The 16,475-nt window shown below is 38.3% G+C and overlaps 2 protein-coding genes across 7 annotated transcripts in view; one reads left to right on the forward strand and one right to left on the reverse strand.

Moving 5' to 3' along the window:
- Positions 1–43: 43 nt before the first annotated feature.
- On the reverse strand, positions 44–13,384 carry LOC134532507 (microspherule protein 1). 5 transcript variants are annotated; one of them, XM_063368970.1, is made up of 10 exons: positions 13,288–13,384; positions 12,933–13,075; positions 11,099–11,226; positions 9,402–9,613; positions 8,148–8,366; positions 6,507–6,645; positions 5,473–5,596; positions 4,005–4,161; positions 3,700–3,915; positions 44–2,443 (listed from the first exon to the last, which is right to left on the reverse strand). In XM_063368970.1, exons 2-10 carry the CDS (start codon positions 13,055–13,057, stop codon positions 2,354–2,356), a joined length of 1,410 nt encoding a protein of 469 aa, XP_063225040.1. In that variant the 5' UTR covers positions 13,058–13,075; positions 13,288–13,384; the 3' UTR covers positions 44–2,353. The 5 variants fall into 5 exon arrangements, with proteins under 5 accessions (XP_063225040.1, XP_063225036.1, XP_063225039.1 ...); XM_063368966.1 differs by having other exon boundaries at positions 6,429–6,645; positions 13,288–13,349; XM_063368969.1 differs by having other exon boundaries at positions 13,200–13,308.
- Positions 13,385–13,540: 156 nt separating this feature from the next.
- The window catches only part of LOC134532511 (alpha-catulin), a 110,941-nt gene continuing 108,006 nt past the window's right edge, over positions 13,541–16,475 (forward strand). For both annotated transcript variants that reach the window (XM_063368973.1, XM_063368974.1), the window contains exon 1: positions 13,541–13,627. In XM_063368973.1, coding sequence (XP_063225043.1) covers positions 13,541–13,627 — 87 coding nt within the window. The remainder of the gene's footprint in view (positions 13,628–16,475) is intronic.

Raw genomic sequence — 16,475 nt, forward strand, 5'->3', positions numbered from 1 at the left:
TTTGTATGATGATTTAATGATGTTCCAAAAATGTACACCGATATACGTATATCACTTTTATTACATGACTAGTTCAGTAACAAGAGTAGGTATGTATAATTACATTGTATTAAGGCAACTCTTCATAAGAAACTACTACACATAGATTAAGTTGAATGTATGCATTGTGTTCAGCATTCAAAAAAAAAAATCAATATAAATACAAGTGGTAGGATCGTAAAAATGGTTTTTCCTACCAATAACGAACTAACATTTGCGTCTCAAACAGTTCTATAACACAAACCTCCTGCATTGTATCAGACTCAGAAGTACAATTCATTTTCAAACATTATTGATGTATAACATCCTAACATAATGATTAAGCATATATTAATTTAGTCAGTACACCATGCAAAAAAAATAAAATCATATTTCAAAATTATAATCCTCGTAAAAAAAGGAAATAACATACTCATTGCAAATAACAAACCTATATTGAAATCAATCAGTAGTCTTAATTCACAAAGTCGCAATGCCCTTTACTTACAGTAAATTATGATCTAATTATGGATGTCATAACAAAGAAGCAATCTCAATAACTCTGTTAAACAATCACTTAACCAATATGTATCATCCCAGAGCAAAAGGCAATTGCAACATGGCGAGGAAATAAAAATTCTGTACGTTATGTACTGTGTACACTTTCAGGGCGCTTAACAAAATTTTTTTTAAGTTGCCGGAGAAACACTGTCAACAATTGCTAAATAATTATTGTCTTCTTTCTGCATGTTCATTCTGAAAACGTAAAGAATGACAAGGCAAACAGGTGGGCAATTGTTTTTGCATCGAAAGATCGTTAGGCGCGTTTCCAATGAGGCAGCATGCAACGGATGACATCTTGTCCACATGTCTCGTGCGACACGTTGAAAAGGCAACATGCTTCCCGTCTCTTCTACAAAACCGTTTCCACAAATACATGCAGCTGTTCGTTAAAATGGAAGAGACCACAGCAGCTGTTGCAATTTTTTTCTTGAATGCTGTATGTATGTGACTTCAAGATGATTTTCGTAACATTTTATAACAGCGGTCTTCAACTTTTTTTTTAGAATATAGGGACAATTGTTTCTTAGGCTATTTGTTGCGGGCTGTACTGTGCCATACACGATAAATGTACCATATCCGTATTCATTACGATGTTTTTTTTTGTATTCGTGATCATTTGTCATTTTGCTAGATGAAAAAGTAACTTAAAACTAATCAATTACATTTAAATCAAACAGGTTTTATATTAAACTAGGCTACACTTTAGGTCTGCCAAACCAATATTTTCAATGTTTATAAAATAAATTTCTGAAAATATAAAGTTATGATAAAAAAACATATATTGAAACTAAATAAATGAAAGTATTAAATTTTAACTTTGACCATACAAATCATATTTAGGAAGTAAAAATAGAATTGTCAGTGGGCCCGCCCCAAATTTCACATGACAGGCTGCATGACGGCCGGGTTACAGACCACTGTTAAAGAAAAATGTGAGCCAAAAATAAACAAATCTGAAACCAATTAGCAGTTTTTAGTACCACCAGAAGTAATATTATTGGTAATGCTAGGGTTTCTGACAACTAGAGACAGCTAAAAATTGCTAAAGTTTATCTATGAATTTATCTTCCCATTAAAATAATATTTTTCTGCTACCACACACCTAAACTAAGCCGCCATTCTTTCACAGCATTTTTATTTTTTTTTGTGGAAACGGAACATCCCACAGTATTGGCAACTGCCTACTGTATATTACTCAATCAGAGCTACAGTCTTTCCTTGGACCACTCGCACGTTCTTCCACATGTCACCTGTTTCCCAACCAGGGTGGGAAGCACGATGACAACTGGCGACGCGCGAACACGATTCTCGGACAGTGTGATGCGTTTGACACCGTTGCTTGATCGTGCGACATATGTTGAACCAGTGAAAACGCTCAGGGCTAAGCAACATTTTCGCATTCAAAATGTTGCCGAAATGTTGCCTCAGTGGAAACGCACCTTATAATAGTTCTTGAAAGTGATTAACTATAGCACATGCTGTAACTTCAGCGTCTCATATCCCCAGAAAATGGTGACGGTCACTAGCAGCTCAAGGTTAGCTCTACCTAAAGCCTTGTCATATTACTCCCTCATCCAGCCAACATAACTGTCTTTTAACTGAAAGAATAAGATATTTAGGATGGCTACTTTATATCTGCCACCACGAAGAAAAAGGTTGAACAATATACCGCATCGAAAGTCATGCTTGCACATGTCAGAGAACAGTCCAGCCGTCCAACAGGAGCGCGTTGGTACGGCGAGACGCGATGTTCCCGACGCTGCGCGGCGTCTCACGGCTGCAAGTTGAGCTTGGCCGCCTCGTGGCGAATCACGTTGATCAGGTCTTGGTTCACCAGGAACACGAAGCGCAGTCCTGCAATCTGACCAGCACTCTGAGCATCAGCACACAGTTGGCGCCCTGGTGCAACACGCATACCACACTCCACACTGTATACCATAGCACGCAACATTCCCGAGTTCAGCTAAGTAGTACTTTTCAGAGCACAAACTACAAACCTGGACTTGATACATATTTCAACCACACAAAAATCTGCAATAATAAAAAAGTGTGTCTGCCCCCTCGCGGAAGACAGAGCTGTGACATCCGGTACCTAGATCCTCCAGGCGAGTCAAAGTGAACTTCGAACAGATTTCTTTTAAATTCAATTTAGTTTTTTTTTTAGCGATTTTTGCCCTTCACTAGTTTTGTGCCAGTTTATTACAATAGTGAAATTAAATTTGCAGCGTATTTCACTTTTATATTTTATTCCTTTCTTTAATACTGTTGCATGTGATCAATGGCAATAACTTTGCAGTTTCGATACATGTCCAGAGTAAAGTAAATTGCATACAAATTCTTCCTCTGTGCTATTTTGGTGTTAGTTAATAATAATTTTGTTCTTTTTAATAATAAAAGCTAAATATTCTTAAAAAATAAATATGTTTATTTCAAGTTAGCATCTTTCCATTAATTTTAGTTCTAAAAATTTGGCTGGTTCCTTTAGTTGATTTTCAAATTTGATCTTAGTTTTTTTTTAATTGAGGCACAGTATTGGCATACCCATAAGGGAAGAGGCATGTATAATGAGTGGTTCAAAGATTGTTCTGCCTGTGGATTTCCATAGCGAAGATCTAATACATGGGAATAGGCAAACACTAGGCCTATGCATTTTTTTTTAGTTAGAATCAAATAGGAATACCAAATAATTCAAGAATGCAGAACATGTAAAGTTAATTTTCTTTCACGTCATGTAACATACGCAGAGAAAGAAAAAGTTAAATATGGAGTAAAGTACCTTCAGAGAAATTAGACAATTAATAGTGAAGTGGAAGGTGGGTTGGATTAAGTCAACTACAAAAACTATATTTTTTGTTAAAAAATTTAACTTTTTTTTTTTTAAAAAATGCAGTTAACCTAACCTAACCAACCTTTCACACTTCATTTACATTTATAAGATTATATTATAATATATTTATTTATATTATATTTGTTTATTTATATTTAATGTGCGACTATAAACTGAAGTGACACATCATAAAACAAAATAACAGTCAGCTGAGACTGGACTTCTAGAACTACTTGTAGTTTTTGCTACGGGACCTCACGACTTCCTGCAGGCATGCCGACGAACAGTACCTCGAGCACGGAGTTGTTGTTCAGGCGGTACTTGTTGCCCGTGAGGATGGGCCGGCCGTCGATGTAGATGGGGCGCTTGCCCTCGCTGGAGAGGAAGAAGTCCCCGTTGTTGCGCAGGCGTATCGTCCCCTGGCGACGGGAGATCTTCCAGGCCGGGCCCTCCAGCGCGAGATCCACGTCCACGTTCTGGTCCCGCGTCGCCCTCCCCAGCGTTATCTGCCGGCAGCAATGCCCACGCACCTCAGCCATGGGTGTACCGCGACCACCGACGGTCCGGAGACTTCAGCGGCGGGAGGAACACACACCTCGCGGGAGCGCATGAGGTACCGCACCAGGCGGCCCCTCAGCACGGCCAGAGTCTGGTTGTCGAAGTCCGGGGGGCTGATGCCCGTCACGGTGTCCACCAGCACCTGCCAGCGTCCCAGCTCGTTCTCCAGGTGCCTGATCTCGTTCTTCGCTTGCCTGCGCAAACGCCAGCACCGTCCTCCAACTGTGGCACTCTCAACATCGGGTTGATCATACAATCGTCAATACAAATACCAGCCAGAATCTAGTACCATTAGTTTGGAATTTTTTTTTTAAAAATTTCTATAATACATAGTCAAAGAGCCAGATTTTTCAAGTTTTATTAAATAAACTTTAACATGATATCATAAACAGCAATAGATTCTTTATGTTTACAGTTACGCTGTGTTTGCATTACACACCTGGACTTTTTAGCTGGGCTTGCACGACACTGGTTAAACAAGCACAAATCCTAGTGTTAGAGTTTTACAGCAGTGTATGCTTTAGGACAAACACTATATGAAAGGTAAAGGAAATCTATGAGCAAATCTCAAAAGCTGTTTAAAAAAAAAAAAAAACACTACCAGGTACGACTGTAACAAAAAAGAAATTGTAATCTGGAAGACTAATTATTGTGTGAGAATTGCGAACAAACTGAACTAAACCACCCACTGGTATTCCTGTAACCAAAACTACTGCAGTACGTCAGTGCTCACTTCACCGCCCACTACTTCATTGGCTCCAGCTCCAATCCATGCCACAGCAAAATTGAAAACATTTTGAGCCATCCTACGCACCTGCTGTAACTTATTTACAAAACAATTTGTATTTGAAAAAAAATTATGCACCTCAAAAAATATTTTTGTAAACTAATTTTTAAAAATTCTTGGTTGTGAGATTGAAATGAATGCTGAAGGACTTTGTAATGTATTTTAAACCACAAATTTTAGAACCCATGGCTGCCTTACCAGAGGAGCTCGTTTCTTTCAATTCAGAGCAAGGTCTGCTTAACACAAAAAAAAAAAAAATCACAACTAGCAGCTACAATGTATTTATTTTTCAATGATCTTCAAGGCCAGCTTGCACAGCGGGGCAAGGAACCCTCTGCAGGTTAATCCTTCTTTTCGTCTGAATTCACGACCGTGCGCGACTGCCCGATCCCTCTCCTGGTCTCCTGGTCTGTCCATGAAAAGTGTTTAAGATGTTGAAGTTTGAATGATTTCTGTATTTTTTTTTTTTAAAATTGTAAACATGGAAAAAAAAATTTGGTGTTTTCAGAATAATAAACTATTTACTCTTTTGATTTGAAACTCCTTGTGGAGATTCTTGAAAGTACTCAAGGAACATGAACTGTTTCTTTTGTCTTCATTTCTACGCTGTAAAGTGGTTTGTTTCCACTGCTCTCAGATGTTACAGTTGCCCCGTGTGCACGACACACGAAGACTCCGAGCCAGTCGAGACGCCGGCGGGGGGAATACGGCCGCCCACCTGTCCGACAAGGCCAGCTCCGTCTCCAGCTTCTCCTCGGGGGGCTCGGCCAGCTCCGCGTCGTTGATGAGCTCCTCCGCGTCCGAGAAGTTGAGCACGTGCTCCCCGCGCGGCAGCGACGACACTGCGGCACACGGCGCACACGACACGCTCGGACCCGACTGCCCCTCCCGTCGGGTCGTTACTGATACCTACTGTTACAATTGCAGCGCACTCCCCATTATCCGCGAAACTAAGTGGCAGGCCCACCGCGGATAGCGGAAATCGCGGATAATCCGCAAAAAAGCCGAAAATGGGAAACAAAAAAGGAAACATTAACGTCAACTTAAAAATCTAAAAATTTATGTACAGTAAAAGTTGCAATTAACATTAAAATTTTTTAAAATGATGCTAAAATTTTAGTATTTTACTGAATAATTAACGTACAACACATTTCAGTAATGTAAACGTAAAATTGCTCAAACCATAGCGCGACAGAGACAAAAATAGCAACGCACGCCAGCCTATACTGCGTGAGTTCCGAGAAGGCCTGCGGCGTTTCGCTGTTTACTGCACGCAATGCACTCGTCAGTAGAGGTTCAAATTTGCTCACTTGTAATAAAATACAGATTTACACATGTGCTGTATTTTTTTTCGTAGCATGCGCGGATAATAGGGAGTTCACTGTATCAAGACAATTTGAGATGCGTAACTTGACAAAATCGCTTGCACCGTCAGCAATGTCGATTTTAAAGATGGGAATGATTTTAACTTTTTGTCATAAAATTGGATACTTAAAGTTGCACAAGGAGTATTACATGCACGTTGAGTGTCAAACAACTATTCCACGTACATATGTCATGCGAGGATGTGAAAATACTTTTACATGTAAGTATATAAGTCCTCATGCAATAAAAAAAGGAGGCAGTTGAGTAATTAATTTCAATTGAATAACGGAAAGTGGCACAAATACCCACATGCAGGCACTTGCAGTAAAGCAGTCCTTCCCTCGCTACTGCACTGGTAGCCGGCCCACAGCTCACGCTCCCACGCACCTGATTGGTCGGGGAGGAGGTGGTACTGCTTCATGAGCTGCCAGTGGTTGCAGATGGCCTTGGCGGTGCGGCCGGGGTACAGCACCTGCGGGTTCTGCTGCACCAACTCCTGGAACACTGCCAGCGTCGGCTGCGACGTCTGCACACGCAGTGCCGTCAAGGTGAGTTCATTATCAAACTGTGACAAACACTATCAAAGTTTTTACTATCAAATTTTCTTCCACAGATAGCTTAAGACAAGTTCCTCTTTTTCAAATGCAAAATAATAATAATAATAATAATAATAATAATAATAATAATAATAATAATAATATTTGTAATTTTCTTTCAAAGCATAATTAATTTACAAAAAAAAATTAATATTTACTAAACAAGAGAAGTTCAAATTTTAGTGTTTTGTCAGTTGAAATCTGTCACATTGTAGTATAGTGGTCCTAAATGAGTGTTTCACAATTTTAAAAAATTTATTAAAATTATTCAGAAGGAAAAAAAAAACATAATGCACTGGAAACCACTTGGGTACCCACTGATCGTTTAAAAAACTGAGTCAAGTCAATGGCTGAGCTCCAACCGGAAACAGTTAAATCCTTGGGTACGTTACGCTTGCTTTTGTGTGTGTGTGTACGTGCATATTCATGGGTGTGTGTATATGAACCAAATTTTCAAACAATTTTTTTTCTTTTTAAATACGTATCAAAAATTCTCTTGATTTTTTATCCCATTGAGAGCAATATAATTAAAGCAGGAGACCCAATTGCAATATTGGCCATTAGCAAGGAATGCTCTGAGCAGTGTCAAGGAATGCTCTGGGCAGTGTCTGGAGTGACCACGGCTGGACCACGATTAGGACCCCGGTCATTCTAAAATGCAAGAATATAATGTTTTATCACCACCTCGGTTGATCAAGTTTACATTCAACTGCCACGTAATTCACCACCTACCTTTTGCAAATAGCCACAGAGCCATTAATTGCCATCAGCAGCAAAAAAAACACCCTTTAACAAAATTAAAATTATAAAGTTAAATTATGATATCATGTTAACAAACTAACAATTTTTGCAGTTCAAATCTATCAGATTGAATGACTAGAACACTCGCCTCCCACCGAGGAGATCCGGGTTCTGATTCCCGGGCAGACGAACCATGGATTCCTCGGAAGAGGGAAATGCAGTGGACGTTGCTGCCGACCAGGGCCGCAACTGGGGGGAGGGGGGGGGGGGGGGGGGGAAGCTGTGTGGAGGCGCCAAAATTCATTGTAATTCCTTCCTACTACAAAACTGGTAACCGGTAAAAAGTTTTTTAAACTTGCATGCCGGTAATGTCTAATCTGATTCACAATACGTCTCAACACAGCACCATTTTTCCGTGGGGAGGGCCCCCGGACCCCCGCCCGCTTCATTGGCGTGGTATGTGCAAAAAATTAGGGGGTGTGGGAGGGGGGAGGGGGGGGGCGCATGAATCCACTCAAGCCCCCGTGTGCCAGAGACCCTAGTTGCGGCCCTGCTGCCGACTGTGGATTTTCTCGGGTATTGCCTTTTCCCCCCAACCAATCGACTCTGTCGCAGATCCTTGGCGCAGTCTGGCCGGGACGACAGGCCCGTCCCTCGGGTGGGGCACCGGCTACGGGGAGCTGCCACTCACGGACTTGACGGTGCCGATGAGGGCCTCCTCGGCCTTGCTGAAGAGCGCGCGGCCCTGGATGGCGGCGATGTGCTCCGGGTGCAGGTTCCTCATGGCGGCGACGGCGACGCGCGACACGGCGGGGTCGTACAGCAGCGTGTACCAGCGCTGCTGCAGCTCCTGGACCGTGAAGCGGCACGAGAACTTCACCCCGCGGTGCACCATGCGCAGGTCGTTGGTCTGCGCACAGCCGCGCCCGCGTTCCGCCCGACACTTCCTCTCACTGCCTCTCGTTTGGACGTAGTTATGCAAGAAGGAACCAACCCACATGAAACCTATTCTGAGTATTTTGAAGATAAAGTTAATTATAAATTGTAATTCTCCTATCGATAATATAATGTGGGTATAATTTTAATGGTCTAGTATATAAACTGATATATAATAAAAGCAACGACGGTACAATCAACCTTGTACTAGGTATTTTAATTTATTTTCAAATAAAATATAATAAAATTGTGGGTTGGTTCCTTTTTGCATAACTTACTACGTCCATTTCAGGTCATGATTTTATATTTATATTAATCACTGATAAACTTTTAGACTTTTTCATTTGTTTAACTTTCACGAAATGAAAATTATATACTGCGCATACTTTTCGCATAATTAGCTGCCAAAGTTACATCATTAACGTTTTTGGGTCGTACAAACAAGGAAAATTTAATTGATCACAGAACTGAAATTTTTTACGTTTAGCTGCAATGCCACTGGCTACTTTCATGATATGCATTTGCATTTCTATCACAAAAAACCTATTTCTTGTTTCTTGGCTGTCAAAATCGTAACAAATTTGAGAATTTCGAAATGCCAGGTAAAATTAATTAATATTTTCTGAAATAAATTCTAACCATTTCTATAAAAGGGCAACTATAAAAAATCTGAGTGCAGTGGTAACCAAACATTTTACATCAATTTCAATGATTAAATGCATGAATTGTAACGAAATAAATCAAAGATAACCGAAATAATCTGAAATGATACAAATGGAAATGAAAAAAATCCAAAAGAGATAGTTCAAGTTCCTTGAGTGCTTTCAAGAATCTCTACAAGGAGTTTCATATCAAAATGCAAATAGTTTATTATTCAGAAAACACAAATTTTTTTTCCATTTTTACTATTAAAAAAAAATACAGAAATCATTCTAACTCCAAAATCTTAGACACTTTTCATGAACAGACACCACTCGTATGTCCTGACTACTGAAGCCATGGACGGTACCTGCTGGACCCCGATGATGAGCGCCAGGTCGTCGGTGGGCTTCCAGCGCCCCAGGTCCTTGGTCGCGATGGAGTGGGGGTGGCGCGGGCGGCGACTGCGCCTGCCCCCGGAGGGCTTGCTGCTGTTGCGACGCTGGCGGCTCTCCAGCAGGGCAGCGGGGAGCATCGCCGAGGGCATGGCAGAGGAGCTCGGCGGAGAGACAATCTCCGAGGCTGCAACACAATCAACCATCTCCCTTCCCTGCCGCTGGCACGCTTCAATGCGCCGTCACCACCCGTTACCACTTTCAGACGAGTATTGGTAGACTGCGTGGTTCCTATACGTAAGCTTTGATGGGTTGAGAGAAGACGGCATGCAGGGTCTTGAGAAGAGGCAATGTAACTGCAAACCCACCAGAAAATGAGCACTTAATTTCTCACGTGCAGTACGGTATTCAGGAATAATCGATTGCGAGACTGAACGGCTAATGGATTGCACAAATTAACATCAAGCACATCTTTTTGGGACTGGAGATGGAAAACAAAGTCTGAAATTGGGTACCCCACCATCCTCGGGGGAAGGTGAACACCGTGCGACAAGGACGGAATAGGCAGGATGAATCCACTGTTATGATTCGTACCCTTTTGTGAAATGAAAAATTACGTAATTTTTTAACTACCCCTTTCCAACTATCCACAGGTACAAAAACTATTTGTAATATCACAAAATACCTCAAGAAAATAATGTTAAATGGATAGTTAATGCTCAAAAAAATTAAAAAAATTATTTTTTTGATTGGTTCAATTCTTACAGAATGCCAATATTGTCAATAATTATCTCTGGAACAAATATGCAACCCAAGTGTAGAGTGTATCTGAAATTTATAGCCCCGACATTTAATTTGATCACTAATAACATTTACTTTGTAAGTTTCAAAGTAAACTGTAAAACACACCTTTTTAGTTTAAATGTGAGATGCTAATTATGAAAAACCAATACAAAATTTTTCACATATACAATCTAATCACGCGGCCTGAAATTCACAAATTATACTGGGAATGTGGTGTTTGCTGCCAAGGTAGGAAACAAATGAACATTAAAATACCCACATTTATACTTTATTTGCACACTATCAATTTTTATTAAGGCATTTTTATGGATTATTAGTGAATGTTTAAGGATGTTTAAGGGTCCTTATTCAATACAGGACATATTAAGGCCTTTTAAGGATATTAAGGAGGCGTACGAACCCTGGGCAATGGTTTTTTGCGATCTGGAGATGAAGGTAAAAAAAATAGTTGTTAACACAAGCTCAATTTTTCAGCCATGTTAAAAATCCTTGACAACAGAAATTGAATGTGCAACCTTTCAAACAAGCCAAATTAAAATCAAGTAAAATTAAATTTTTTTTCTTAACTTCCTATTGTGAAACCAGGTCCTACAGAATATAAATTGTACAAAAATATACCTAAAAAAAATAAATAAAAGTTCAAAACAAGCAAGATCTTAAAGAGGAACAAAATATTTAAATTTTAAAGGAATGGCTTTTCATTATTCTAACGAAAAAAACATTACTGGAGATTTATTAAGAATTTCGGTGGGTTCATCTGTCGCATGGTTACGGAATGTTCAGAGGCCCAAGTGACGTCGCAGTCCCAGGTGCCACTACGCAGGTGCAACGAGTGCAGTGGGGGGCGGCTCCAGGGGGGCGAGCGCACCTAGTGCAGGGCTGGACACGGACTGCGTGCGTGCTCGTCCCAACTTGTTGCCGAAACCAGCCGGCGCGCCCAGGCTGGACTCCACCAGCTCATCGTCGAACCGCCTCCGCTTGATGGATCTCGAACTGCTGCAAGATCACGTCGCCCCGCCCGGCGTGAGCCACAACCACCACTCCCTCACTTCCTCCTCAGAATAGTTCTATGAAGATTAACTAATATATATATATATATTTTTTGGGGATACTTCCAAAAATAATTTACCAAATTTTCCTAATAATTAACAATAAAATAGCTATGCCTTACAGAATCTCTAGCTTTATGACAACAGTAGCAAAATTGACTTGATGTAGGCTTGGTGTTTATATCCTGACAACAGCAATTTTTTGCTTGATTTGTGTTTTTGTCATTTGTGTTTTTTGTAGTTTTCTTCTACAGACATACATGAGCATAGCAATGGCATTATGTCCAAAAGCCTACATCAAGTCATGCACTACCATTGCACAAATCTTTCAAAGATAATAGTAGCAAAATTACTAGAAACCTTCAAGACACCTTCATAGACAGAGTTTAGCTTCATGTGCCATATTGCACATTGGGTTTAGAATACTGCTCTGCTCTAATACAGGGCATATTACGTTGCATTATGAGCATTAACGAACCCAAATTCAATACTCAAGGCACAGCTGGTGTATATACCTGTGTGTCTAACCATTTTTTTTTTAAATTCCCAGATTATTCCCTTATTTTTTCCAAAAAAATATAATGATCCACCGTACCAGGTTTCCTATTTTTCGTCATTTTTTACCCTAAATGAAGTTGGAATTCACGTTTGGATGACCAGAATGTGAGTCATAATCATTACTTATGATTTGTAGCCCTCTCCATGACAATTATCAGATAGGCCTACATATATTTATGGCAGAAAATTAAGTTTCAATGTTGGAAGTACGTACAATTTAAATGGTGGTTTTTCTTGATATGGAATGTCACTAGTTTGAAAATTATTTGGTAATTCTGAAGGAGAACCTCTTTAATGAAATTAAAACATAAAAATTTTCAAATGCTTTTTTTCTCTCTTCCTTACATGTTTTTGAATCATTCTCGAAAAGGGCACTGTGATATTTTAAGTACTACTTTACCAGTAGTTTACTAACAGTTGGTTACATTAGTTACATGCATTTAAATACTTTGAAATAGTTTAGATTTTTGGTTAGGTTAGCTACATGTAAGAGTGGTAATTCACTAAAAATTCAAACAATTTTAGAGTGTTAAAAACAATTTTAGAGTGTTAAAGTTGCTTACCTAACTAATTAACTATCCATGCTATTTTGAAGTAATTAAATAACTTAATCTAACCTTCGATTCTAACTATATCACAGTGATTGTAATGTAACTAACATAACCTAACTTGTAATAAATAAACCTAACCTAACCACTCATAAAAACTGTGAAATACTTGAAGTATCTCAAGGCTCTCTTGGAACATGATTCAAAAACACAACAGGAAGTGGAAAAACATCCATTTAAAATCATCTTTTTTTTTCTACAACATAAATTGAGTCGGAATTAACGAACATACTATTGAGGGAACAGCCAAAAAACAGCCAGGCCATTTTTTTTTACTTTCAATTTTCGTTGAAATGCCCCTGGATTCCACACTTACAAAAAAAACTTATGTAATTATGTTTTGGCAATGGATATGACAATTGATATCCACTAAAGTAACGTATTAGATTCTGTGGTTTCGATTTTATTTTCAACTGCAGCAACGCCTTTAAATCCTAACCTAAAAACTTACAGATACAAGTGTATTAACAAAATTATAAAAACTTACCTTCTACGTTTTGTCCCTAAAGCTTCCAAAGCATGAGTTCTATCGAGATTTAATCCCAAAAGACTACCAAATCCGTCAGAATCTCCTAAACTCATAGACACAAGCGATGAATCCGAGAGCTCCATTCAAGAGTTGACCGTTTACTGAAAACATAACAAAAGCTTACTTTGCACTCCAGTTTTTTTATTATAGTCACAATTATTTTAATCGTACGATACACTTGAATATATACAAATTTTACACTTATCTGTTGACTACAGTAATTACATTAGTCATTGTTTATCACCGTTCAATCCAAATTCAAAACAAATAACAACAGTTACAACTAATCGATTAACCAGTTTGGGTACCACACCTTTCAAAAATATTTCTCGACACTTCAGGAAAAGACTTTATTGGAATAACCTCTGTGGGAATAAGGAGTTAAGTTCAAGGCTACCAACATAATTGTCACGTTGTAGTTTTTGCTTTGTTGGCCACCACACGTGACCACATCGACTATGAGTATATTCAGAAAACCAACAGATGGCAGTGTAGGCGATGGTTCGAGTAATTGTCAGTCCTCACAATGAGCGGCGATGTGTATAGTCAAAGGTAGTTGGCCAAACATGGCCGCGCTAAAGCCGCTGGAGCAGGATGCACTGGAAATAAAAACGAAAAGCATAGAGCAAACACTAATTCCTCTAGTAAAACAGGTAAGAGAAATGAAGTATGGTCGGTGTGCTTTTCCTAGCATGAACCAAACTACCCTTGTATGATCAATGACACAACCTGCATGAAAATGTGGGTGGTACACAACTTGTTATGATTGAGTACGACTGTTGTTTTTGAGTGGGAATGACTATTGGACATTTATTTAATTAGTCTGTGTAAAACTGCGGGTTAACTTGATGTTGGGTTTTTACTTATACAAATTCACTTGAAAGCTCATTAGTTGTTGCAACTAAACTATCATTCGCCTTCCCTTTTGCTCGTAGTACACACTGACTCACAGTATGTCAAAATTAATTAGTACCTATGTTAACTCATATTTTTTTTTAAATTTGAATGTTACAACTGTCTTATTTGAATGTTACAGCCGATCTTATTATTGTTTTAAACTGTATGAACGATTTCATTGTACAATATGCCCGAATATTTTCGCAGATTAATTTCCTGGTAATCGTTTGATGTTAACCACCTACAAATTTGAATCGAACTAGTGTATGACCGGATGTGTTGGGTATTGTACAAAAAATTCATTTTACCTGAGATAACTTAAATGCGAAACAATGTGTCCCATGAACAATTTTTCCTTTACGGCTCGTACGCATTTTTTTTCTCTTGCGTTGGGGCAGGCCAATTGACTGAAATTCAATATAAATAATTTATTTTAGCTTTCCTCACGACCAGGCAATTAGTGTTTTTTTTTTAATGCCGGTATTCGCGACCGTCACTTGTTACGTTTTCGCGAGCAGGGCCTTGTAGCGCTCTTTCAGCCACCTCTAAATTCGTAACAGCCTTGGGGATAAGGCACATAATCGACTGAATAGCTCATTCCATATTCAACGTCGCTTTACTTCTAGCTATAGATTTTGAATCGCGTCCCCCCCTCCCCCCTCACGGATCGTGTTTCTGATGACCCTGCCGACAAAGACGTAATTTTAATTTTTTTTTTTTTGCATTTTGTATTGTGACTATTTCAAAGCTGACCAAATATAGTGAACTAGACACAAAACTGGTTTTGCCTTTTACAAATAGTATGTACGTATGCAATAAGTTACAAACAGTTTGATATTTAGTGATGAGAGAGAAAAAAAATCGGGCATATAGTTGTAACATGATACGTATAATTTAATGCAAATAAGCTGGTGATGACACGTAACAACGAAACGTGTTTTCGTTGATTTGATGCCACAGCGCTCTTTTACTCTTCTTCCCCTTCCCAATATCGTCATGAACTGTAGACTTTTAAATTAAATACCAAGATATTCTGGGGTAACAACCAGCTCAAATTGTTAAAGAACAGTGAGATAATCTAATAATATAGTGCTAATTTTAAACAACAAACTTGATGTTGCTTGTAGACCCTGTGCTGTAAGCAGCCTTGTAGGCAGTCGCGTTACACAGGTTGCCTAACTGGTAGGCATTCAGCCGACATATTCAGCTTACTTTCCAAGGCGTTTCTTATTGAGCTTAGATATTGAAATGTCTTTAAAGTTCCTGTCTACATTTTATCTAGCTTAGGTTCTATTGTATTGTTTCGAAATTGCTTACACTGTACCTAATTTTGTCGTGGTCCAAAGAAACCACGCAATATCATTCTAGCTAAAATAAATTTAAAGTCTACCAAATCAAAACGAAAACAATAATCAGTGTTGAGAGTTGATATTTTCACTTTATAACTTGCTTAGTGTAAGAAATCTTGTATACTGAAAAAAACATTTAAGTATAGCATTTCGTGTGGTATTTTTCGGGAGTTTTTTTTTTTTTTACTGAAGGTATGAAATTTGTAGCGTGTTAAAATGTATTAAAGTGGTCAAAATCTGCGCATAAGCTCTCCTTGTGTGAGTTAACATACTCTTAGTCACCTCCTTCCTTCTTGGCTCGTGTTATTAGAGATTATTTTACATCCGAAGTATGAAATAAAATTCACCCATCTCTGCTTACTTTTTTGTGCTAATTTTATATTCACGGAAATAAGTTTTGAACTGCAGGATTGAGATGCTATTGTACGAATCAAAAATGGAAGAAAAAACTTAAGTTTAAAATGTGTTTTTATCACACGTTTTCTTATTTTTCTTGGCTAAGATAGAAAAAACTCTTGTTTTTGTTTTTACATTCATAGTAGATCACCTGATAGTCACATGACTTCAAAAAATGGCATGCCATTCAACATAAGATAGTTATACAATTTAGTAATGGTATTGTAAACTTCCGTTTCAGTGAATTCGTAGACATGTTAAACATAATGAACCAAACTAAAAACCCTTTAACTCTGCCTGGTTTTTTTTTTTTTTGCCAAGCGGTAACCAAAAATGGTACAAATTTATTTCCATTGTAAAAACAAATATTCGTCAGAATTCATACCTCCCACAGTAGAAATCGATTATATTTGTTGACTTAATTCCACTTTGAACAACTCTGAAGGAGAAATTAAAAAAAAAAATGTACTAAACATTTATTTTCAGTTTAAAGTAATAATGAAAATTGTATTATCTCATTCTTAAGTGTATCACGATATATGTTAAAACTTTTATATAATCAAAACAAAGCACGAAAATTAAAAATGGTTAAACATAGTACAGGCAGGTCTTTTTTGTTATATGTATTTGTTATTCACGCTTAGTTTCCTACATATTACTTAAATGAATTTAGCGATATAATTTTTTTTTAATATTTACCCAAACTTGAACCCATTTTCACTCCTTTAAGAACATAATTTAGAAAAAAAGAAAAAAAAGGATTATAAATATGTGTGTGTGTATCTTCACGATCCAGACCTAATACAAATCACATAACATTTAATTTTCGAAAAAAAAATTGCTTATTATAAATCATATT

The sequence above is a fragment of the Bacillus rossius genome, chromosome 6, assembly GCF_032445375.1.
Source record: "Bacillus rossius redtenbacheri isolate Brsri chromosome 6, Brsri_v3, whole genome shotgun sequence".
In the NCBI taxonomy this organism is placed as follows: domain Eukaryota; kingdom Metazoa; phylum Arthropoda; class Insecta; order Phasmatodea; family Bacillidae; genus Bacillus; species Bacillus rossius.

What these genes read in the sequence shown, in the direction of transcription:
- LOC134532507 (XM_063368966.1), bottom strand. Translation starts at nt 13,057, where the DNA reads ATGGAGCTCTCGGATTCATCGCTTGTGTCTATGAGTTTAGGAGATTCT. An exon ending in TTTACTGCAAGTGCCTGCAT is followed by an intron (nt 5,597 to 6,428) that starts GTGGGTATTTGT and finishes CGTGTGCCGCAG; the next exon opens with TGTCGTCGCTGCCGCGCGGG. An exon ending in ACAACAACTCCGTGCTCGAG is followed by an intron (nt 2,444 to 3,699) that starts GTACTGTTCGTC and finishes AGTGCTGGTCAG; the next exon opens with ATTGCAGGACTGCGCTTCGT.